The 25,696-nt window shown below is 40.6% G+C and overlaps 2 protein-coding genes across 2 annotated transcripts; both read left to right on the top strand.

Annotated features, from left to right (window-relative positions):
- Positions 1 to 21,691: 21,691 nt before the first annotated feature.
- SODALDRAFT_281668 (hypothetical protein) lies at positions 21,692 to 21,868 on the top strand (the record flags this gene model as incomplete). The annotated part of the gene is made up of 1 exon (XM_028608300.1): positions 21,692 to 21,868. A coding segment is annotated over one exon (177 nt), but the record flags the coding sequence as incomplete, so codon positions are not given.
- Positions 21,869 to 22,384: 516 nt separating this feature from the next.
- SODALDRAFT_281511 (hypothetical protein) lies at positions 22,385 to 22,585 on the top strand (the record flags this gene model as incomplete). Its single annotated transcript, XM_028608290.1, has 1 exon — positions 22,385 to 22,585. A coding segment is annotated over one exon (201 nt), but the record flags the coding sequence as incomplete, so codon positions are not given.
- Positions 22,586 to 25,696: the final 3,111 nt, after the last annotated feature.

The raw sequence follows: 25,696 nt of genomic DNA, 5'->3' as shown, positions 1-25,696 counted from the left end.
AGGACGTGGATTTCTATTAATTAAAGGGGGGGGGGGTTAAGATAATATACCCGGTATAACCGGGGTCTAGCTCTAGGGTTCCTACTACGGTGCCTTATCGGCCCCGCGGGGGACTATATAGGCGCTTATCGGGCCTAGTATCGGGGAGCCCTTCTATCCCCTAATCCTTTTCGGGGGCCCACCCCTACCTTTATAAAGAGGTTAGTCCTAGTCCTGGGCGATAATAATTAAGGGGAAGACCTATAGCTGCCGCGGGTATACCGCTTCGGTCTAGCGGGTAATATCGAGGTCCCTAGCTTAGTACTTATACGTTTCGCGGCTCTTCTTAACCTTTTTCTTTAGTAGTCGGTATAAATTATCGAAGGTATTATAGTCTCCGGTATAGGCGGCGTAGCGGCGGGGGCGCCTTAGCGCCGTAGCTTTATAATATCCTAGGCCTTAGGGGTACGCCGATTTAGGCTTAGTATAGTAATAGTATACCCTCTCCGCTGTAGGGTAGCCGTTCGCTTAGTAGCTAAAGTATAGGCACTTATAGCACCTTAGGGGGCTAAGGTTAGGATCGTATAGTTTATAAATATAGCTACCCCCCTCAAAGAGGAGGGTATTCTAGATAAGGCTCGCTACCCTTTCCGGCGAAGCCGATTCGATAAGGAGGAGCGCTACCCTACTAATACTATAGCGGGGTACCCGCTATTGTACTCGGATAATTTTTACCTTAGAGTTTATATCTTATAGGGATACTAACAGGTCTTTTTCGGATAAGGCGTTAAGGACCTCCTAAGGGATAGCTTTAGTTAGCGTAGGGTAAGTGCGTACGGCTAGGGTAGCTCCTTTACTAAAGGCCTTCTTAATCTATTATCCCTTATAGGTGGCCTACTACTATACCCCTTCGGTAAAGGTAAGGTAGATATCTCCGCTTAGTAGCTTCTATACCGTTATAGTATCGTATCGGGTAGTTATAGCGTTTATAGCTTAGATAATCTCCTTTAGGGTCCTATCTTTAAGGGGCTAGTCTTCGGGGAGGGTTCTTTAGCGGATATTTAGTTCCCGGTAATACCTAGTAAGGATTATTTTAAGGGGTACGGGGTCCTATAGCGGTACCGCTACTAGAGCCCGGGTTACGATATTAGTCTAAGTCTTTTTTATACCGTTTATCCCTTTTCGGAGTTCCTCTCGGATAATATAATAAACGGTAGCGTATAGGTATACTAACGGTATCGCGCCGGTGTCCTTACGGGCGGTGCGTATTATAATTAGTTCCTTTACTAGCTCCACGACCTACTCGATTATATTCCTATTAGCTAGTAAGGCCTAAATTTCTGCCTTAATCTTAGTTACTCTCGGTTCCGGGGGGCGGGGTAGTCCCCTTTCGGTCTCCTATCGGTTCCGCGCTACGTCCCGCTATAAGCGAGGGGGGGAACGCTTATATTATAAAAAGTAAGTCCGTTACGAATTCTGTATAGACGAGATCGGGCTACTATCCTATATCTTTTCTAGCTATACCGTAGCGCCGGTATTACGGTGCCGCTATAATAGTATCCCGGGAGGGAGACGGTGGTTATAATCGCCGTCTTAATAGTTTTATCGATTTTACTCCTACTACGCGCCCGTGGTCGATAGGCGTGTCCTTACGGATAAGCTTCCAGGGCTTAGTATTACTATATCGTCTACGTGACAACACCTATTATAGGACTTCCAACCTGCTATTAAAGAGCGTTATTTTTAAACGGGTAGTAGAGAGACTAAGCTAGTTAAGGGTTATAGTAGGATATAATTAGAGGTAGACGACGAATATAGTAATCCCTTCGTTTTAGTGCTAAATCGCGTTGCTTTTATATAAGATTACCTAATAACCTTAATCGTAACTAGAAGATTAAAGGAATAGGGTATCGTTTTTAATTCCGGCCTCCAAGTGCTAAAGGTAAAGGGCTTAGTAGCCCTACCTCTAAATAACGTTAACGATTAATACGCTCTTATTCTAACGGATCGTTAATAGTACCTACTAAGCAGCTTCTTTAATAGCTCTGTAATGCCTACTATAAGCGTAGCGGACGCTCGCTTATAGTATAAGAGGCTAGGGCACGCCGGCGCTGCTGCTCTTAATAAAATTGACGATGCCCTTATTAGAGGCGTGATTAAAGGACGTTAAAGAGGCCCTCTTATAGTGGATTGTAAGGCCTTTGCCCTTAGTAAGGCGAAGAAGGTAGTATCCAGATAGTCCCCTAACCACTAAACGACGATACCGTGGTATAGGGTGGAGGTTGACCTTTTTAGCCTGAACGAGGCCTATAACGGTATAAAGGTCGTGATACTTTTGTACGATCCCTGTACTCGTTAAGCTGTTATGCGGTTCCTGCGTGACTATAAATTAGCCTTGCCTATATTAGTGAATTTTGAGTTCTTCCTTTAGAGGCTACTACCACTATATAATTATAGTAATCCGCCTGGATAGAGAAAGATCCCTTTAGAAAGGCTTCGATACATAGGCCGATAAGAGAGGGATTTTGCTTGAGAGGTTATCGCTATATATAGCCGTATAGAATCCGAAGGCAGAACGCCACGGCGGCGTTATTTTTGTTATCGCGAGGACCCTCGCCACGGCCTTAGGTATCTAATAGGATATATAGCTAGAACTAGTGGCTGCTATAGTATATCTATATAACCTTATCCCTCGGAAGGACCTCTAGTGGAAGACCCCTTAAGGGTAGATAGAGGATTAGATTAATAAATAAGGCCTAATGAAGATCCTGATAAAGCCTATCGTTAGCTATTTAAAAAGGTATAGTTATAGGGTATATCCACTAACCGCCGACTATTAACGAGGTCGTAACCGTAACGCTAAGCTCGCGGAGAGAGTATATATCGGCTATTTAATCGGCTATAAGAGCACTAATATATATCGAATTTAGGTGCCGAAATTAAGGAGGATCCTGCGTACGAGAGATATTACCTTTAACGAACAATAGCTGTATAAAGATTATAACCACGAACCTGAGGTGTTAATTAAGGTTTTCGAGTAGCTTAATCTGCCTATAGATTATTAACTCCACGATCCTCTGGGTATTACTACTAATATGGTCGATTTGCACCCTTAAACGCTACTAGAATAGAATACTATAAGGGAGGCTATGACTGCTACTGCTGCTAGTGCTTCTAGGGGGGTGGATAGAGGTGTAGGTTTAATAACCACTATAGAATCTGTAGAAGAATAATAATAGCAGGAATAGTAGGAGGCACCTAATTAAGAGGCACGTGGAATAGGGTAAATAAGCCCTATAACGCCTTCAACGCCTCCGGCGGCACCTGCTTTAACGTTTTCTATAATTGCACCTATAATTGTGCCTTTAATGGCACTTATTTTCCCTCCTCTAATAACTATAAACGGTCCTCCTATACTACTAACCGGAACTACGGATCTGCCGCCTATTTTTAAACGGCCTAACGATACCGAAGATTAATCTGCCGATAATACGGCTATAACCGGCGATGCCGTCGCGATAGGATTATTATCCCCTAACTAATCGGTTCTTAACGAGGAATTAACCACTGCTGCTACCGCCGTTAATCCGGTATTTACGGCTCCTGCTACGGAAAAGCCACCTACTATAGCTGAGTCTCCTTAAACCTCTTCTTCTACTGCTATAGCTAACTAACCTGCTTTTATAAGTAGAAGAAACCGCCCTCCTATCGTTCTAACGGCCACTGCCGAAAGGCCTACTTATAGTAGGCGTTTAACCGACCGTTATACCCCTCCTTCCTTTTATACCTTCTATAACCAGATTAAGATACCGAAGAAGCCGCTACTACGCCGCGATATGCCTAAGGAACCTCTAAACTAGTCTTAAATACTAAAGAGTCCCTATAAATTAGAATGAATTAAGGATCCTCCTGGTTAGTAGTTACTCTAGTCGGCTATAGGCCTTAAAGCCCACGAATAGCTTAAGGACCTTTTAAAGTAACGCCCTCCTATATAATGTAGAGGGATTTAACGGCTACGCCGGGTATTATATAGCCTACGGCGTTCCCCTCAGCTATGGCACCAATAGCTCTCTTCCGTACTAGGTAAGGGCGGTTTAAAGTAATTGACCGAAGACGATTGCGTCTTTAAGAATGAGGTCCTGGTTGCTTTCTTCTACGTTAACGATATTGTCCTGATCTACCGTAAGGAATATTAATCTGCTGCTAATAACCTAGTATAGCAGATACAGAAGAGCTTCTAAGTCAGGGATCTAGGACTACTTAAGTGGTTCCTTAGAATCCGCGTAGGACGCGATCGTTAATAATATAAGCTGTGGTTATCGCTTAATAACTATATCACCGATAAGATAAAGGCGTTATAGGTGGATTATAGAGGTCGTAGGGTTAAAAGCCCTCTTCCTTATCCTGACGTCTTAGAACCCTTTACCGACTAATAAGCCTCCGAAGACTTAATATATCTATATCTTCGGAAGGTCGGTTCTATTAACTACGCCGCCTATTAGACCCGGCCTGACGTCTTTAAAGCCGCTTCGAGGCTTGCCGAATTTAGTACTAACCCTTTAAAATAGTATTACGAAGCTGCCGATAGGTGCCTAAAGTATCTCGGCTCGATAAAGACCCTATGCCTTTACTTCGGACCACGTAAAGACCACTAAAAACCTATACTCTTCTATGCCTCCGACGCCGCCTTCGCGGATAATCGTAAGACTAGGTATAGCTTATAAGGTTATATAACCCTCCTTTTCGGGGGTCCTATAGACTAGAAGGCAAATAAGTAAATAAGCGTCGTGACCTCTAGTACTAAAGCCGAGCTTATAGCACTTTTTACTGCTATTAGGTAGTATATCGCGATAAGGTGTTTAATAAAGGACCTAACGTTAACCTTTAAGGAGGAACCACTAATAGTATACTACGATAATTAATAGACTAAGCAGCTACTAGAATCCCCGAGGCCGTAGGTCACCTCGAAATTAAAGTATCTCGATATCCACGCCCTTTAGATCCGATAAACCGTTTAAAAGGGGACCGTCGCGATTAATTAGATCGCCATTAACGATATAGTCAGCGATAGCCCTATAAAGGTATTACCCCCGTAGAAATATAGGGCGTTTATATATATGCTTAGTATAGAGGTCCCGCTGAAATAGGATTAAAGTAATTAATTGAGACGACGATCTTCTGTTGCGTTTTAATTAAAGGAAAACGGTTAATTGGACCGTTATTTTGAGTGTTTTTGTGCCCCTAGAGACTGTTATTTGGGTACTGCTTTTGATACTTTTTGACTGCTTTTTGGCTTTAACGCCTTCAACACCGTTGATTGATATCTAGGCCTATTTTACCCTAGATTTACGGCTTTAAATTGAGCAGAATAGTCAGGATTAATCCTGCAGTTCTGGGGGGGTGTGTCAGATACTATAGCCACCTTATCGGGGTGTGATAAACCATATTGTGTTAGACGTGTGGAGTACCTCGCTCCTATGTATCCACCCTTATTTCCCCTGCTTTGTCCGTATAGTTAGATATCCCCGTGAAGTATTATAAACTTTACATAGATAAATACATATATATTTCCGCGTACCTTATTTGTGTTCTGATATAGATATATCGGTCGGAAGTACTCTATCCGAGTACCTAAATAGCGTAAGTCATACCCCGATAAGTGTATAGTAGTATCTAATATACCCCCCCAGAACTGCAGGATTAATTCTGACTATTCTGCTTAATTAAAGCCGTAAATCTAGGGTAAAATAGAGGCCTAGATATTAATCTAACGGTTAAAGAACGGCTTATTAAAAAGCGCGCTCTTTTTATGCCCGAAAACGTCAAAAACGGGTAAAAACAGGTGGTTAAATAAGCCCTATAACCACGTTAAAAGCGGGTGCCGATATAATAATCTAGAGGGCACTAAAACAACGGTTAATCTAGGCTATAGATTTTAAACTTAGCATCGCGCCTCTTATAAATCGCCGTAAGCCCCTTAGCTTAGGACCTCTATCCCTAACAGATATATAAACGACTTAGATTTCTGCGGGGGAAGTACCTTAGTTAGCCTATCGCTAATTATCTCTTAGGTTAAGATCTAGGCGATTAAGACCTTTTTCTGTTAAATAACCTATCGGATCTAAAAGGCGTAGATATCTATATACTTTAATCTAGATATAACCTAAGGGCGTGGAGCCTTTAAAAGCATCCTCGTTTAGTCGTTATCGTAGTATATCGTTAAAGGCTTATTTTTAAAGGTTAAGGTTAAGTCCTTAATTAAACGCCTAATCGCGATATACTACCTAGTAGTAGTAGAAAGTGCTATAAGCTTAGCTTTAATACTAAAGGTTATAACGCTTATATACTTATTTATCTTCTAGTCTATAGGGCCACCGAATAATAATATAGTATAGCCTTAGGAGCTATAATAAGTCTTACGGTTATCCCTAAAGGCCGTGTTAGAAGTATAGTAAAGTGCGTGCTATATAGGTGGTTATTATATAGCCTAAAGTAAAGGTATAAGGATTTAGTAGAGGCGAGGTACTTTAAACACTTATCTACGGTATTATAATACTATTTTATCGGGTTAGTATTATATTCGGTAAGCCTGGAAGCGGCCTTAGATATATTAGGCCGGGTCTAATAGGCGGCGTAATTAATAGAACCGACCTTCCGTATATATAGGTGGATTAATTCTATAGAGGCTTATTAGTCGGTAGTAGTTAGTTCTAAAATATTAGAAAAAGGAAAAGGGCTTTTAACCCTACGCCTATTAAAGGGGAAATCTATCCCTAATACCTTAATCTTTTCGATAATATAGTTCTCGAGCGAAAGCTAAAGCCGATATTATTAGCGATCTCGAACCACTTTAATCCCTAGGAACCACTTAAGTAGGCCGAGGTCCCTTACTTAAAAGTACTACTATATCTATTATATATGGGAATTAATAGTAGATTAATATTCTTTCCTATAGATTAGAATAATATCGTCTACCTAGAAGAAGACGATTAGTTCCTTACTTTTAAAGATATAATCGTCTTTAGTTAGTTACTTTAGGTCGTACTTATCTGAAACGGAAGAGAGCTATTCGTGCTATAGCTTAGGGGAGCGACGTAGGCTATATAACGCCCTACGTAGGCGTTATATACCACGTAAGGGTAGTCGCGATAGCTCTAAAAGAGCGTCGAGGTCCTTATCGCTCTTCGTGCCCTTTACTGCTTAAAGCAGCGGCTAGCCAGGTGGATCCTTAATATAGACCTCCTCGTTAAGGGTGGCGTTAGTAAAGGCGTTGACGGTATTAAGCTAATATATCTTTAGGTTAAAATAGGTAGTAATAGCTATTAACGACCTAAAGGTTCTTTTTACGAGGGTGGAGGCATAGGCGTTAAAGTGGTTTTTAGGCTATTAATCGCCATATATATATAACCTCGCCTTAAACTTACTAATATACCCTGACGGGTTAACCTTATACTTAAAGACCTATTTAAGGTCTAAGGCATATTACCTACCCTAGGGTAGCTCTGCTACTTTAAAGGTGCCTATTAACCTAAGTGTATCTACCTCTTATACGGCTGCCCTAAGCTATTATAGCTTATAGGGACTCTTTAGTATCTAAGACTAGTTTAACGGTTCCTTAGGTATCTCGCGGCGTAATAGCGGCTTTGTCGGCTTCTCGAAGGTGTTATTATAGTAGGAGATATAATTATTATATCTAGAGGGTGGTTAGCGGTTACGAGAAGGCCTCCCTATAGGGGTAGGCGTTAAAGCTAAAGCAGGCGAATAAGAGGTTAGTTATTAGGCTATAATAGTAGTAGTAGTAGTAGTAGGATTAGACTTTCCTACTAAAGATAGGGTTATTACTTATAGATTAGTCATTTAAGGAGTAGCGGCAGTGGTAGTAGCCTCTTTAATAACGGATTAGTTAGGTGATAATAATCCTATTCCGACGGTATATTATCGGAGGCCTCGCTTATAGCCTCCTTTAAAGTAGAGGAAGATCTAGAGGTGGAGGAAGAACCGCTATTATTATTAGATTCCTCTTAATCGTTACGTTTAAGTAGAGGATTGTTAGGAGGTAGTGAAAAGGGCGTATAAGCAGGCCTTAAAGAAGAAGAGGTTATTAAGAGGGTAAAATTAGTGCCGTTATTAAAGAGGGTAGGAAAATAGTAGTGAAAGAGGAAGAACTAACGGCAGGTATAACGGCAGGCACTATACCTACCGCGGCCTTGGCAGCCATTCTACGTAATACCTCTTAGTTAGTAGCCTATTAGTTTTTAGAGGCGTTTTCGGTGGTTTTTACTTTAGTAGTGGTTTTTAATCCTTTACCACCACCGCCGGCCACCCCCCTAGATCTTAACGATTAAGGCTATTATTAACGCCTCTATTATAGAGTTCTGCTATATTACTATAGGTATACCGAAACCGACGATATCGGTTATAACGCTAACAGGATCGTGAATACCTTAATCTAATAGCAGATTAAGCTCCTTAAAAAGCTATATAGGTATAGGTATATTAGGCTCTTTCCCTTTATTCTTATAAAGGACTAACTCGTTAAAGGTAATATCCCTTATTCGCAGGTTTCTATCCCCTAATTAAGGAACTAAAATCCGAAAAATATTAGTGCCCTTATACCCGATTAAATAACCGATATATACCCTCGGCGCGAGCTTTTCGTTCTTATACCTTCCTTATAGGTAGTTAGCAGTTAACGCGTACGCCTTATAACTATACCTTTTTAGGTGCGTAATTAAGGGATTAATAGTTATAAAGCTAACGATACCCTCTTTTCGTAACCACGCGTTTAATACTCGAGTCCTTGGGGGTTTACTAGCCTAGATCCCTACGTGGAATTCGGTTATATAGGTAAGTAGCTACTATATACTCTCTAGCTATATATCCTATTAGAAGCCTAAAGTATCTGCTAATACCCTTATAATAGCGAAGATAATACCCTTATACCGTTCGGTGTTAGCGTTCTGTACGGCTATATAAGGAGCCGATCTTTTTAGCAGGATACCACGATCTAAAGACTAGTTATCCAGCTTTTTTTATAGCGCCCTCTCTCCGTTTAGTCTAATTACACTAATAAATAGCCTATACTACCTTTATAAGAAGAGTTCGAAGTTAGCTATTAAGGATAGTATATATTTATGCCCTGGTATCGTTCTAGTTATATTTTTATACGTACAGGGATCGTGGAATAGAGTAATAGTATTATCGCTATTAGTGGCAGGATCTATAGAAAAGAGATCTATGTTAATCCTCTAAAAGGCCTTATTAGCCTATAAGTGGGTGGATATCACGATACTATCCTTTTTACCTTACTAATAGCGTAAGCCTCGTAGTCTACCACTAAAGGTGCCGCTCTTCCTTTTAAAGCCACGATACCTCCTACGTAGCCTTTTAATAACTACGCCAGTGCTTAAGGGTTTATATGCCTTAGTCTCTTATACTATAAACGGGCGTCGGCCACGCTTATAGGCTTTAGTTCCCTTAAGCTATTAAAATAGCTCTGCATTACTGCTATAAGCGTTATAGTATACCCTTAGTCGGTTTAAGAGTATATTAGCCGTTAACGTTAATTAACGGTAGGCAGGTATATCGGTCTATTACTAAGATATCTTTACCGGTTATAAAAACAGCGTTCTAATCCTTCTATAACCTGCGCGTCGCTAGTAGCGTTATAGGATATCTATCTATAAACGCCACGCTCTTTAGTATAAGGGTATAAGGACGTCCTTTAGTATCTTTAACCTAAAGACGTAGGGTACTATACCCCTTTACTGGATTAAAGGTGCCGCTACCTGTCTAAAATCTAACGATGATAGTAATAGGCTAGAAGTCCTCGAGTAGGTGGCGTTAATTAGTTATATATTTTAAGGACCCCGAATCGATTAATAACTAATTAAAAAGGTCGTTACTAACCACCTATTTAGTCTATAGGAGCGAGAAAACCGATAATAAGGCTATTACTTCTTCTATAAAATTAGAGGTAAAATATATATTGTAAAAGCTATTATTAGAATCCTCTTCCCTATTATTAACGAAATTAGATACTTCCTTAGACTAATCTTTCTCTAGTAACTTAGCTTTAGACTCTTTTACCCTATTTTTCGCCTTATCGATATCCTTTTTAATATACTCCCTAAACCTATTTTACTTAGAAGCACTTTAGCTCTTAATAACGCGGTTAAAGCGTTCTACTACCTCCTTCGTGGGCGTAAAGCCCTTTTAGCGGCGCGTCGGATTAATATTCGGGCAGCTACTCCACGGATAATAGTAGCGTTTAGCTCTTCCTATCTTAATATAATCGTGGATATATTCCCGAGGTACTAAAGAACCCTCCTTTCCTTATTACTACTAACCTCCTTAATTAATAGGCTACTATCTACTATCTTTATCCTTTCCTAGGAATATCGCCGTATAAAATAATAACGCGATAGGCTTCTTATTAAGCCTATAGGGATACCTATAGCGTAACTAAACCGTATATTCGTTTATAACCTCTTCGATAATAGGTTAGTCTTCCTTACATTCCCTTAAAATCTCTATAAAATGCGCGTCTAACCTCTTTAAAGCTATAGTACCGATAGCCCTAAAAAGCGCGTTAAGTTAATCCTTTATAGTATTAGAAGATCTAACGCTATAGGTCTTCGAATCTCGGTATAACGATATAAAGTCCTAGAGCTAATACTCGTAGGGTATCCTCCGTATATTTTATATATATTCTTCCTATCTCTTCTTAACTAAGGACTTCTAGGTAGCGTTAGTAAGTTTAAGATAGTCCTTTAAGGCGATTAGGATATCTTTAACCTCCTTCTTCCCTATATACTAATCTTCAAGGTTAGGATTAACTATCTTCGCGATATAGTCGTGAAGAGTAGCTAGACCTTATTACTATTACTGATATTTATTCTCTTTTACGTTCTATAGCTTAAACTTACGATCCTAGGTAATATCGTCGTCACCTTCTTCTAGAGGTTCCGAGGATTCGAGCTATTAAGGACGTTTAGATTCCTTAAGGTCTGGATTAATACGGTTAAAGACCTGGTTAGCGTAGGCTATCTGTATAATAGCCTTAATCTAATAACGCTATTCTTTTAGTGAGGTAAGGATCGTATAGCCTATTATAGGTAACGCCGTAGTTAAGGCTATTGTCTAACTAACTAGGATTATAGGGAAATAAACTATTAAAACCGTCTATAAGAGACCGATTAAATAAGGAGCGATTATACGAGATAGAATAAGAGGGGATTAAGCGATTTATTAACGGAATAACGGAATAACGGAATAACGGTTATAATAAAGTAGGCGGATATAGCTAATAATACTAAGCTAACCGCTAGACTTAAAGCTATTTTAACTGCCTTAAAGGTGCAGGATCTATCGGAATAGCTTTGTTTATTAGAATGCCGGGCTTATAACTGTTAGCATATAATAAATATGGTACGCAAAATCATATATATGTGTATTAAAGAAGAGTAAAAGATACTCTGCGGAAATATCTAACTATAAGGTAAAAGGAGGGGAAATCGATATAGATACATCGGTCGGAAGTACTCTCTATCCACGTACATAAAAAGCGCAAGTCACACCCCGATAAGGGTGTAGTGGCATCTGACAAGTAGCCTACTCCGCGGTATTACGACTAACGCTTTAGCCTAACACCTATGCGTCGCTATACGCCTTAGCCTAATTATCGCTCCCCGGGACTAAGCTAATTCCGCTACTAAAACGAGAATCGCGCGCTATTAACGCTAAACGCTAATTACTTTACTAATAAGGGTTAGCGACTCCTAACTAATAACGCTAATAAGTAGTTTAATTATCAGTATAAGGACTATTACCGGGATTAGCCCCGAGACTAGGTTAACGCCTCCGCCGAAAAGACTATTACCGAATCTATATCCGGACATAATACCGATATAGAGCCTGAAACTAAGTACTACTATACTAAGGTAGACTCTAAGGGTTTTATAGAGTCCGAGGATAAGGATAGCGCGGAAAATAAACAGGGTAACTAATTATACTAAGTTATTAATAGACCCGGATTTATACCTAAGTATATTAATCTTTACTAGGTACGCCGAGAATATAGTAAATACGATCAACCTATAATATTAAATCCAGACACTATCTAATCTAAGAAGACCTACTCTTAACTATATTAAATAAAGAGGTAGGACGGATAGAACTCGCTACTAATTAACGGTACTATCTAGGAAATTAGGGATCCCTTTAATAATCCTTACGGGTATATATACACCCGGATCTAAGCCCGTAGTTCCTTTACGGGCGCGCTATTCGATATTTACGTTAACTTAGGAGCCTCCTGTTATATAGTAAGCTAGTAGCTCCTTAGTCGACTTCTCGATATGTATATCGATTTTACTAAATACGCTATATTATAGGGTATAGGATCGATAAAGACCCTAGGATGGGCTACCTTTACTATACTAGTTTAAGATATAGTAGGTAATAAGATAAAGATTAGCCGCCTATATATTAGGGCTTAGGTTATACCTAAGCTTAATACTAGTCTTCTCCTAGGATAGGAGTTTAACTATCCTAATAGCCTAAATATCCTTAATACGTAGGAAGCTATTCGTATTAGCGCCTACTAAGACCTAACGGTTCCTATAAGGGTATTCGTTAAATATTCCTTAATTTAGCAGAAGCCTAAGGCCGCTAAACGCTTAATTATTCCGCTATAAGCGTATAGGTTTATACCGAGTAATAAACCCGATATTAGCCTTAACTCCTTAGAGTTTTTCCCGGATATAGAAGGCTCCCCGAACTATATCCTTAACGACTAAGCTATAATATATATATTTAACGCCGATAACCGATTATTAGTCGTCGTATAAGGTATTAAGCTAGGCTATATAGAGTTATTCTACGCGGACGGCTATTAGTATACTGCCCGCGATAACGCTTAAGATATTCTATTTAGGTGTATAAAGGAGGAACCGCCTACTAAGGGCGAAGGGGATATCTTCCGTGGGTATATTACGCCCAAAGGTAAGCTAAGTATCGCTAAAAGCCTAAACACCCTTATAGAGATTATTAAAAAGAGAGTAATAATCTACCGATATAGCGATTACTTTATACGCCAGTTTAGTAGGATCGTTAAGAAGTATCCGAAGGTTTAGACTAATTAAGGTATTATTAATATACCTCCCGAAGAATATATAAAGGTCTTTTTAGTTAATAGATAGTATAATTAAAAGATTTACTAGAAGCTATACCCTTATAGTCGCGAAAACTAAAAGTTCTTAGATAAGACCCTTAATAAACTCTATAAGTAAGGACGAATAGAGTAGCCGATATGGCCTATATTATTCGGAGCCCTAGTTTTATCATATAGTAAACCGTGAATAGGAAATATAAGGGCCGGATAGTAGTTAACCTCTGTGCCCTAAATAAAGTTACTATTCCCAATATATACCCGATACCGTTAAAAGATAAGGTAATCCGCTGTCTCCGGGTGAAGAAGTTTATCTCCGTTATCGACGCTTAAGCCTTCTTCTACTAATTCCCGGTATATAATCCGTACCGTAAAAGGTTTACTATTATCTTATATCGGGGATAGGAATATTTACAGGTCACGCTTATAGGCTTCCGTAATTCGTTAGCCTATATTTAACGCTATATCGATAAGCTACTTTAACCGTATAATATATTCGCCGCCGGTTTTATCGATCATATTATCGTAGCCTCTAATACGGAAAAGGAACACGCCTAGTATTTAGAGATTATCCTATCGCTATTTAATTAGAAGCGGATCTTTATCTCCCCGGGTAAATCCTTTATCGGCTACCTATTAGTCTAGCTCCTAGGATTTAAGGTCGATATTTTAGGCCTCTTTAATATAAAGGAATATACTAACGCCCTATAGAAGATCCGCCTACTAATATCACTCTAATCGCTTAAGTAATAGATTAGTATAACCGGATAGTTACGGCACCTTATCCCGAGGTTCGCCTACCGAATCGCCTCCTTTTAGTAATAAAAGATTACTTTACTCGCCGAAGCTTATTAGCTTTGTAAGGATAAGGGGTAAGCGCGTAAGGCCTATACTAAATATACGGTATTCGAACTTATAGTCGAAGAATCGGCGTTATTTAAGGATATCACGGACGCTTTTACCTCTAATATCTACCTCTTCTACTATAACCCAGGGAAGATTCCCTTTATCTAGCTAAACGCCTTTAAGGAGCACGGGTTCTTAGCTATACTATTCTAGCTTATCGATAAAGCTAAATAGCTAGCTAAGGGGACTATTAGTAAGACCCTTATTCGCTCGGTACTCTATATTAGTAAAGGTCTAAACGCTACTAAGTAGAGGTACTAGCCGACCGAACTAAAGGTCGCCTACCTAGTATAGGCCGTTTATAAGACCCGAACTATTATTTAGTCCGCCTATTATAATCCGATTATTATTCTTACGGATTACGTTATTATTATCGGGATTATTAAGTCGACTATACTATTTAGCACTAATAAGACCCGGCTAAATATAAAGCTTATCCTCTCCTCGGAGTTTTTTAGCTAGTTTTAGTTAGACTATTAGTATATCCCCGGTAAAATAAATATTATAGCTGATACCCTTTTACGGCTACTTATAACGGACCTTTTAGAAGCGGAAGATAATAGTAAGCTAGAACGGATTTAGCGTAATTAGGCTATTTATTATTTCTCTAGGCTTAAGATAAACGCCGATTTATAATAAAGAATTACCGATAGTTACGCTAATAACGCTGAATAAGGACTTATCCTTACCTAGCTACGGAATTATAATTCGCCGGTTAAGATCCCCTTCGAGTTAGATAATAGCCTCCTTTACTACCTAGAATAAAGCAGGAAACGTTATCTCTATATCCTATTCTCCTTATATTAGGAGTTTATTTAGGCCGCCTATAATAAACACTACTACTTTGGTATTAAAAGAACCTAGTACGAGTTAGTTAGCCGATTCGCTATTCTTAGGCTCTATAAAAAAATCGAATCTAATATCGCTCACTACTTAATATACGCTATTAATTAGACCAATCGCTAACGCCCGCTTAGCGAAATATAGCTAATTATACCTCCCCTTATCCTATTCTATACTATTATTATAGACTTTATTATCGGCTTACCCGAGGTGCCCTTAGCCGGTTCTCCTTAGTAAAAGGAGGGGTTCCCTTTATTCGACTCCCTTTTACGGTAATAGATAAGTTTACGAAGGCTACCCTTCTTATCCTTAGCTATAGCACCTACACGGCGGAGGACTAAGCTTACGTTCTCTTCTAATTCCTCTAACTTAGAAACTAGGGTATTCTTAGAGGTATTATCTCGGATTATAACCCTAAGGGTTTTTTAGCCTTCTAAACGGTATTTTAGAAAAAGGCTAGTATACTACTTAGGTTCTTAATAGTGTAGTACCCGTAAATAGGTAGGCTATTAGAATAAAAGAACGAAACGGTTAAGATCGCTATTCGTATATTCCTCGCTACTTACCCGGATATCCCATAAATAAAGGGTATTATCGCCTTATAGTTTAACCTAAATAACGCCTTTAGCGAAGTCCTAGGCTACTCGCTAAATAAGCTACTACTATATAGCATCCGAACTAATAGCCCCCTTAATATAATCGGAGACGCTAACCCGTAATTTACTTAGGAACTATTTTAGGAAGACGCTAAGTTACTTATCGTATTAGCTTAAATATATATAAAGTATTTATATAATAAGATATACCGTAGTATCCTGTTTATACCGGGGGATTTTATATTCGTAAAGCTCGGCTAAGGATACTCGCTGCCCGGTAAGCTATCTACTAAACTCGGTTAATAATGAATAGGTCCGTTTAAGGTTAAGGAGTAGGTCTTACCTTTAGTATATCGTCTAGATCTGCCCGCTACGCTTAATATCCACGCCGTTATTAGTATTACACACCTTTAGCTAGCGAAGGAACTAGGCTTAGATTTATTCCCGGGCCGGGAAGTCGATAATAGTCCGGTTCGCCCCGGCGACCCGGATAATAATAGTATAAATAATAAAACCCGTATAAGCACTATAAGATTAACGCTATCCTGGATAAGAGAATTACTCGAAAAGGCCGGGGTAAGCCCCGTACCGAGTATTTAGTTTAATAGAAAGGATAGCCTAGTTAATAAAACGTATAGATACCGAAGTAGGCGATAGACGTACCGGAAATAGTTAAAGCCTTTAAAGCACGATAAAAGGCCTTAAAGATACTATAAGCCACGGCGAAGGGAATAACGCCGTATAAAATCCTAAAGCCAGGGGATATTAAAGGAATAGATAGGTTAAAGAATACCCGGGGTAAAGAACCTTTAAGGGGCTTTAGTATAGCCTCGCGGCCTTCTTAGGCACTAAATAAGGAACCCGAGTTACCCGAGTTCCCTAAGGTAACTACGCGCTATCTATATATAGCGAATAGCCTTAGACTCGGGCGAGGGAAGGTATAAGGGTTACTATCTAATCTTCGAATAGTAGGTATATAAAAGAAGAATAGAGCGGAATATTGAAAATAACACGAACGGCGATATTCTGCTAGATTAGCTCGCTTACCTAACCGACTATAAAATTCTTCTTATACCTAATATCCTAGCTAGTCTTTCCCTATCCCTTACTATCGCGAATAAGCCAGGCTATATCGTATTTCCCTAACTTATTTATATAATACTAATCGCCCGTAGTTTAAGCCCTATCTCCTCTTTTAGTCTCTCGTAGTATTATATATATACCGTGTTTCGCTTTTTTTCTCCTTTTCTTATTTATCTCCCCTTATTTATAGCTAGTACGCCCCTATACTACGTCGTGGAATACTTATCCGATATATATCGATCTAAGGACTAAGAGTTCTAGTAGGAGTTCTCCCGGTACTTTACTAAAGGAAAATCGGATAAGGGACTTATATTCGACGGTTACTTTAGAGCCCTTACTCTGTTTAGTAATAAGAACTGTATTATTATAGGGCTATAATCTACTAGTTTCGTATTTAAGCAGTGGCGATATAATAATAAGAGTATTATTATAAGGTATCGCTAGTAAGCCGTTAACGCTAGATACGATAACCCCCTTAACCGTCGCCTCCGCGGTATAGTCTTTACCCTAGCCGAGGAAGTAAAGCGTGCTATCGCCGTAGACGTCGCGCGATAAATCGTCGCCATATACCCTTAACCGTAGTTTTTACTAGATAATAATATTAATATCGTTAATTAGCCTTAGTATTCCTAAACGTTCAAGTAGTACCTCGCTATAGCTTATTATAACGCCCCTAAGGCCGTAAACGGCTAGTTCCTCCTTAATCCCCTTACTAACCGCCGTTTAGGCCTTATAGTTATACACTTAGGCTCCTTACTACCGCGTAACACCACGGCGATCGCTTAGACGCTAATCCCTAGCACCCCCCCCTTATAGCTACATAATACTATAATACCCGCCCGTATCCTATATATAGTCTATAAGCTAGCGTCCCTAAGCCTCGGACTAACTAACTCCTTAGAAATACTATAAGGTAATAAGATTAGCGGCGCTGATTTTATCGGTAAAATAAACGATTACCCGGCTAATATTAAACCTCGGGCGGCTAAGATCTAAGCTTTCCTATAGTCGTTATAGACTACCCCCACGCTAGTGATCTATAGCGTAGCTAATATCCTTACCGGGTCCGACTCGGCGCTATCCTAAGTACCGCTAATACCCCCTCGCCTATTACGGCCACTAAACGCCCTTACTAGGGTTATATATCGACGCCTCTAGCTAAACGAATATTCGCTCGCTCTAGCCTTAAGGTGCTATATACCTAGGCTGCGAAGAGCTTCGCGGTTAGCCTAAATAACCTATCCTAGCTAGTATAATTTACCGAGTTTACGCACGGAGATTAGATATCTAGTAAGATTAAATAGCGCTCCTATACTACTATACTACCGCTCCTAGTCGTTATCTAGGCGGCCGTGTTTATTAATAAGTATATAGTTAACCACGATATCTAGAACGCCGCCGAGCTAAACTTACTCGTGGGCTTTTAGTATATAGGTAAGCTAGTATACCTAGCTAAGTTAGATATACTCGGCGTGCTAGAAGATAATGAGCGTGAATATTTAGTAAAACGGTATATCGACGACACGGACCTTGCTAAGGTAGTTATTCGGCGCGCTATAGTAGTAGCGCGCTACTACGAATCCTATAGTAAAAAGGGCGTTATAGTCTTTTATAAAATCGCGTAGCTAATAATCGAGGACGAAGAAGCTAGTCTTATAGAGACAGGATAATATAGCTATTATCCTTAATTATAAGGTATTATATTAGGGTTTCCTAGATATTAACCCGTAGCCGTTAAAGGTTACCGAGATTTGTCTAATAAAGGCGAGATAACAGAGGAAAACCGCGATCGGCTAATAGGGCGTTATAAAGTACTTTAAGTTCGGTATACAGTTAGAGTACTAGGGTTTTAGTATAGTGGTTTAGTATAAGTGTTTAGGTATAGGCGTAAGGACGAGCCGAGAAGATATATTTAGTTAGTTAGCTTACTTTGTCTTATTTACTTTTTTCTCTCTCTTAACTCTCCCCGTTTACTCCTTATCGCTACCTAGTGATTTACTTTCCCCCTCGCGTATTTTATTATACGGAGTAGTAGTAATTAGCGTAGTTAGCGTAACATATTATATTACTATAACCACTATTTCCTTTCTATCGTGAGTATTATTACCGCCTATAGTCACTAAGTTATAACCCGGCGGCGCCGCCTTCCTAAAACGTAAGAGTCTACGCGCCTTACGCTATTAATAAGTTCTATATAGGTTACCGCCCGCGGGATATAAGGCTTTTATTACCCGGGGTATATACTACGCCTTTAGCGAGGATAGCGTAAGTATTATCCGCTTAGCTATAGAGCGGATAGCGCGGGCGCTATCCGCGCGGATAAAGGACGTATAGCTCCGGCACTATCTATATAGATAGGGAATATATAGCGCCCGGACCACGCGCGGGAATAGCGTAGTATAGATACTCGGGTTATAGTTAGACCGGACCGGCTAAGGGATATACCCTCGGCGCGGTTCCCCCTTAGTTTAGTAGAAGATATCTTTATTCTACCCTTATATACTGGAGTAAAGGTCGCCCTTTTAAACCCTAGAAGCCCTAGGTCTAATAGTACTAGCTGGCCAGGGATTTTCCTGGACTGGGCTTATTAATTATACTTAGAGTATTTTAGCCTTAGAGTTTATCTCTTATAGGGATACTAATAAGTCCTTTCCTGATAGGGCGATTAATATCTTTTAGGGGATAGCCTTAGCTAGCGCGGGATAGGTTTATACGGCTAGGGTAGCTATTTTACTAAAGGCTTTCTTAACCTATTACTCTTTATAGGTAGCCTATTACTATACCCCTTTAGTAAAAGTAAAGCAGATATGTCCGCTAAGTAGCTTCTATACCGCTATAGCGTTATATTAGATAGTTATAGCGTTTACGGCTTAATTTCTTTTAGGGTCCTAGTTTTAAGAGGTTAGTTTTCGGGGGAGGTTCCTTAGCGGATAATTAGTTCTCGGTAATACTTAGCGGGGATTATTTTAGGTAGGGCAGGGTTACACGGTAATACCGGGAGCCTAGGTAACGATATTAACCTAAATCTCCTTAGTATTATTAATACCTTTTCGGTATTCCTTATAAATAACTTAGCGGATAAAGGCGTATAAGTATATTAATTATTATTCTTATTCTTATTCTTACTCCGCTATCCTATCTAATCTATAGGAGCCTAGTTTAGACTATACGGTCCTTCTCGGGTAGCTATAGGGGGGAAATCCCGGGATCCCGGGGAAAACCTCTATACTCGTCCTTAGTTAGCGTAATGCCGCTACGGGGCCGATATAGCCCCGGTTCGCCCCGTCTATATATCTGGATCGTACCTTTAGGCTAGTAGTTAACGGGAAGGGTAGGGTAGTAGGCTATAGTTCGGGTTAGCCTAGGCCGGTTATTAGTAAGGGGCGGGGGCCGAAAGGGTGCCACGGCGTCTCCGCTATATAGCGGCCGCGGTATACTAACTTCGGCCTCCTTATATCCCCGGGGCTATGCCTATTATTCCTTTTATTTAATTAATAAAGAAAAGGCGAGGTAGGCGTTCCTGCCTCCCTTAGGGGAGGAGGGGGGGGTGCTTTCTATATCCGGCGGTAAGTAGGAAGGGTAAGGCTCTGCCTATACCCGAAAAATAGTAGATAGATAATAGAAATTAAGGTCCTTTTCCTTTTCCTTTTTACCTTCCTATAACGCTATAGATTATATTATAGGTATCCTTTATTACGTTCCCGCTTATAGCCTTAAAGGCCTGCTATCGCGGTATCGTGCTAATTTATCGTATTTTCTAGTTTTTCTATTCTTAATTAATAATTTTCCCGATTAATCTAGTATGTAGTGGTTTATAGGAAGCGTTATAGTAGTATAGGGTTAACTAGGTAGTATAATAGTAGTAGTAATAATAATTATAATATTAACCGTAAATGAAGTTATATTATAAGTATCTCTATATCGTGGCGGCGCTATAGTAGTAGTATACTAATAGCTGTAAATACCTCCTTCTAGTAATAATAATCGTTATAAATAAGGTACTGTTCGAGTTATACCGTATATATACCCTAGTAGTCCTAGTATAGTATTATAGCGGCTAACCTATAGTAATTATCTTTATTATAGTAAGCGCTTAAGTAGCTACCCCGATAACGTTTCCGCTTATACTAATACTACGGGTATTAGCGCTATATGCTTTTAGTACGCTAAGAGTCGATATCCCTATAAGAATATAAGCCGTCTCTATACTATAGTAGTGCCGCCGGTATATTAAGGTAATCTAATTAGTTAATAGGTCCCCCCCCCGCTATAAAAAAGTAGTAATAATATCTTATAGACGTTTATAGTCTTTATTTATCGGTAAAGGCTATTAATAGCGATAGTATTACTACGGTAAGTAGCCTCCTTTTAATATCGCGGTAGCGCTATACTAATAACCTATCAGGCTAAGGAGCGCCTAAAGACGGCGGCTTTATCTTTTAGACGGGCTGTCTCTTAGGCGCTACCTTCTGGTTATAGCTATAACGGTACCTTATTAGTAGAGGCGCTCCTGTATAATATCCTCCGCCAAACTCGCTATATAAAGGGTATAGTGGGTATCCTAATAGATAACTATATACGTAGTCTTTTTTCGGTTTCGCTACGGCGCCCCCGTAGCAATAGTATAGCTAACCGGTTCTAGGACCTTAAGTATATCAAGAGTAGTATTAGCGCCTTTAAGGGGGGTAAGGATAAAACCAGCGAGGAGTAAAGAAGGGGGGGGGAGGGGGGGGGGGGGGCTCCGGCCCGATAACGCTTTAATACCGCCGGGGTTCTGGCTAGTAAGGCCCTATTTAATACTAACTAGACCCCTATCCTTTTCCTCCTTTATATAGAACCGATTCACCGAATCGGACCGTAGCTATCCAGGTTCGGTTACGCAGACGACTACGGTATACTCTATATATGGGACTCCCTCGAAGAGACCTCGAGTACTGCCTAGGCACTACTAGATAAGATAGTGTAATAGGGGCTTTAGAACGGAGTCACCTTTAACCCTAGTAAGACTAAGGTTATACACTTCTCTAAATAAAAGGAGACTACCCTCCCCCCGATCTCGCACGACGACCGTTAGATACACCCTAACTAGTCTATACGCTGGTTAGACGTATAGCTCGATAAAACCCTCTCCTTTAAAGCCTATATCGAAAACAGGGCCGTAAAAGCCCGATCTATAGCCGGATATATCCGAGGCCTAAACCGAGTTTACCGCGGTGCACCACCCGTAGCTATACGTAAGGCCACCTATATAATCGTGATCCCTAAAGCCCTTTTCGGCGCGGAGATATAGTACTTAAGGGAAACACGCCCCGGCGTTAAACGCAGGAATAGCGGCTACCCGAGGGTCTAAACTAGACTTATAGATTAAATCTCGAAGATCTAAATCTCGATTAACTTCGTACTTAGAGGCTACCTCCTAGTATAGAAGATAACCCCTATCCCTGCTATACTTAGGGAAACTAGCACGCCCCCCGTATAACTCCTCCTAGAGGCGTCGCGATAAAGACACGCACTAAGACTAGGGATATTAGATAAGACCCACCTATCATGCTCCCGTATTAAGAGCCACGGCCCCCTACACGATAGAGGAAACCCTGCCCGGCCTACTATTCCGGTTAAGACTAGGAACCTCTCCCCGGCCTTCCCCCGGCCGACCCTCGCTCCCCCCGACTTTAGCAGGACGCCTATAACCCCACGATAGTTCTTAGATAAGAAGATAGCCACTAAAACCTTCCTCTAGTAAAACCGTAACCGATAGCACGACGATATCACCGTCTTCACCGATAAATCCTAGACCGACACCCTAAAAGGCGCCGGGATAGGATTCGGCTATACAGTGTATAAGGGCACTACTCTTATATACTCCGGTAAAAGACCCCTCGTAAACGCCGAAGTCTTTAACGCGGAGATCGTAGGAGCTAGGGCAGGACTAAACGCCGCGCTAGTAAGGACCTCCCCCTCTATAAAGAATATCACTATCTGCCTCGATAACACTACGGTAATCTAGGGACTCGACGGTCCTAGCACCCTACTATCCTCTAGGGAGGTATTCCTGGACTTTAGGCACTCGAGTAACCTTATTAATATACGAGTGGACACACGCTAGGCCCTAGGATATATAGGAATCCTAGGCAATAAACTCGCTGATAAACTCGCGAAGGGCGGGACCGAGATAGTCCCCTACTTTAAGCCCCCGGCCACCTATAGCCACGCCCGCAGGAAGCTTAACGGACTCAGGAAAAAGGCGTTCAGGAACTAGTAGAGGGAAAACCAGCCTAATAGCTATAAAGGACTATCCCTTAAAACCTCCCTTTAGCCTACCGGCGAACTCCTTATACTAGAATACCGTATATTATACTAGCTCCTAGTAGCCCGATCTGGCTATAGAGACTTCGCTAAGTACTATAACCGATTTAACCACGAAGACGTATACACGACTTGCTTATATAGTAAAAATAAAACCCTAGCCTACCTCTTATTCTACAAGAAAGTCCGAGGACGGATAATCCTATAGTTAGGCCGCCGCTAGTATATAGCGTAATAACTCGGACCAGAATAGCCCTCCTTTATCTAACTAGTAATAACGACGAATTTCTTTAATCGGATATATACCCGGTTCCCCCTCTAAATAGAGGGAACCACCTAAAAAGATATCTCCTCTCTCATCAATTAGAGGGCTATTACGCGACCCACGCGAACCACTAGTAGATAACACTTAAGGAATCTTACTCTCCCTGCCCCCCTACGGCGGGTAAAGGACCCTATATAAGGAAGGCCTATATAGAGCCCTGGCAGGTTTACTCTTACTCTTACTCTTACTTAATATAATAAGAACCGAGATATCCTTATAGATACCTGCAATAGCGACCTCGTTACCTGAAATTAAGGCTGGTAGGTGTTTAACGCCTCGTGGCCCCATATACCACACCCTCTCTTATACTCCCTAATCACCCTACCTCTTATTCTATATGCCGTAAGTCTATATTGCATAGTATGAGTTTTCTGGTTCCGTTTTGGTTTTTATTCTGCTGCACTATAGGCACACTGTATCCAGCGTATGAAAATAATAGGTAGTAGCATTAGGCGTCCTTTGCTCTTTCCAGAGATATCCAGACGTTAAAGAATACTACTACTACTACTACTATATTATAATCTAGTACGTTATATAGATCCCCTTTAGTTATAAGTGGTCTCCTTATAGTACCGAAGAGCTCCCCACGCTCTTTCTTAGTTATGTCCTAGTATAAGAGTATTACGTGCTCCGTTATTTCTGCCCCCCTATTACTATAGGGGCACCGCGTTATTAGGAATCCCGGTACCCTTATTTTAGCTAGGAAGGCTTATAGGCCTAGCTTTTCTAATCTAATTTAGGTATGTACGGTACTCTATAGCTTTAGGAGTCCTTTATATTTCCGGAGGGCGCGTTATAATAGGGGGCGGCTTAATACCGCTACGGTATAGGTATAGGGCCTCCGTGCCTCTACCTAGGTTTAACCCTATTTCCTTATAAGGGTTTTTCCTCGGGGCCGTGTTTCCGGTCTAGGTTATTAAGGCGTTAATTTAGGCTATCTACGCGAGGGCTATATAAGTCCTATAGTGCCGATTCGGTACCGCTAAGGCTCTCGCTACAGTATATAATCCGGCTAATATCTTATCTTTAGTCTCCTCCTTTTATATCCGGCGGACCTTCTAGGCACTTAGGCCTAAGAGATATAGGTTAAGGGGGGGGATAAAGGTCTTTTTTTCGAGGACTCTAACCGGCGTAGCTTTATAGGCTCCGGCTATTAATCGGAGGTATTAATTCTATACTATTATAAGTGCCGCTATAGGGTTATACCGGGGGCCGGCCTTTATCTTATAGACGGTTAAGGCGTAATAGGCGATTATTAGTCGTATTACTACGAGGTATAGTCTTTTTACGTCTATAAAGCTATACCCCTATGCTATCGCGCTAAGTCTTAAGAGGGCGTATATTTAGGTGGCTAGATAGCTCTTTACCTTTTTAGTATATTATCGGAAGTCGAGCTTCCTATTAAGCTAGACGCCCAGGAGCTTTATCGCCTCCGCTACCGGTACCGAAATAGCGTTAAGGGGGAGCGGGGTGGGTAAGGGTTAGTATAACTTTATAAAGGGGATATAGATATACTTAGCTAGTTTAAATTATAGCCCGCTTACTATCTCCTAGTCTAGGTATATCCGCTACGCGGCGGCGAGGCGGTATTATATTTATACCTTTATTCTGCTAAAGGCGATAATATTCGTATTATCGGTAAAACCTACTACTATCGTTTTAAGGACCTTTTTTAATTCCTTATAAAGGGTAGAGATATAGAGGATAAAGAGGATAGGGGAGATCGGGGAGCCTTACGGTATACCCCCGCGGAGGTACCGCGGGGGGGCTATTTCGCTATTAAGTAGAAGCTAGGCCGTACGGTCTTAGAGAAAGCTACTAATTAGGGTAGTAAGTTACTAAGGGAAACCTTTCCTTTTAAGTACTTTAAGGAGGCGAGAGTAAGGGATAGTATCGAATACTCCTTTAATATCTAGTTAGAGTATTAAAGCGGTGCCGTTATAGGCCTAACTCGCTTTTACGGCCTCCGTAACTCTTTATACTATTATCTTTATACTTCGCCCTATCCGGTTACCTATTTATCCTTTTGGGAGGAGCCGATACTCCTCTATTACGGTAACGATCCGGTTAGCTAGTATCCCTTTAAGGACCTTACTTATTATACCAAAGAGTAATATTAGTTATTAGCCCTTTACTATTTTATAGTCGGCTAATAGCCGACTTTCTTTCTTAAGGACTACTATAATAGCGTGGCGGTATCTTTTCGTATAATAGCCTATTTTAAGGCACGCTATAAAGATAGTACTTAGTCTTTAGTATAAGGGGGGTCTATATACTTTTAGGAGTCCTGCTAAGAGTCTATCGGGTCCTAGTACTGCTTAGGATTTAGTCTTTTTAAGGCGCCCCTATATATATCTGCTATAATAATATCGCGGCGGATATTCTACCCCGGGGGGAATTCCGCGCCTAAGGGCCTAGGGGCGGTACTGAAGGGGGGGGGGAAGAATTTCCGGTTAAGGATTTCGGCCTTCTCTACGTGTATAGTTA

Source organism: Sodiomyces alkalinus (genome assembly GCF_003711515.1).
Source record: "Sodiomyces alkalinus F11 unplaced genomic scaffold SODALscaffold_8, whole genome shotgun sequence".
NCBI lineage: Eukaryota > Fungi > Ascomycota > Sordariomycetes > Glomerellales > Plectosphaerellaceae > Sodiomyces > Sodiomyces alkalinus.
Note: the sequence above shows the minus strand (reverse complement) of the source record. Positions and strands in the feature narration are given on the sequence as shown.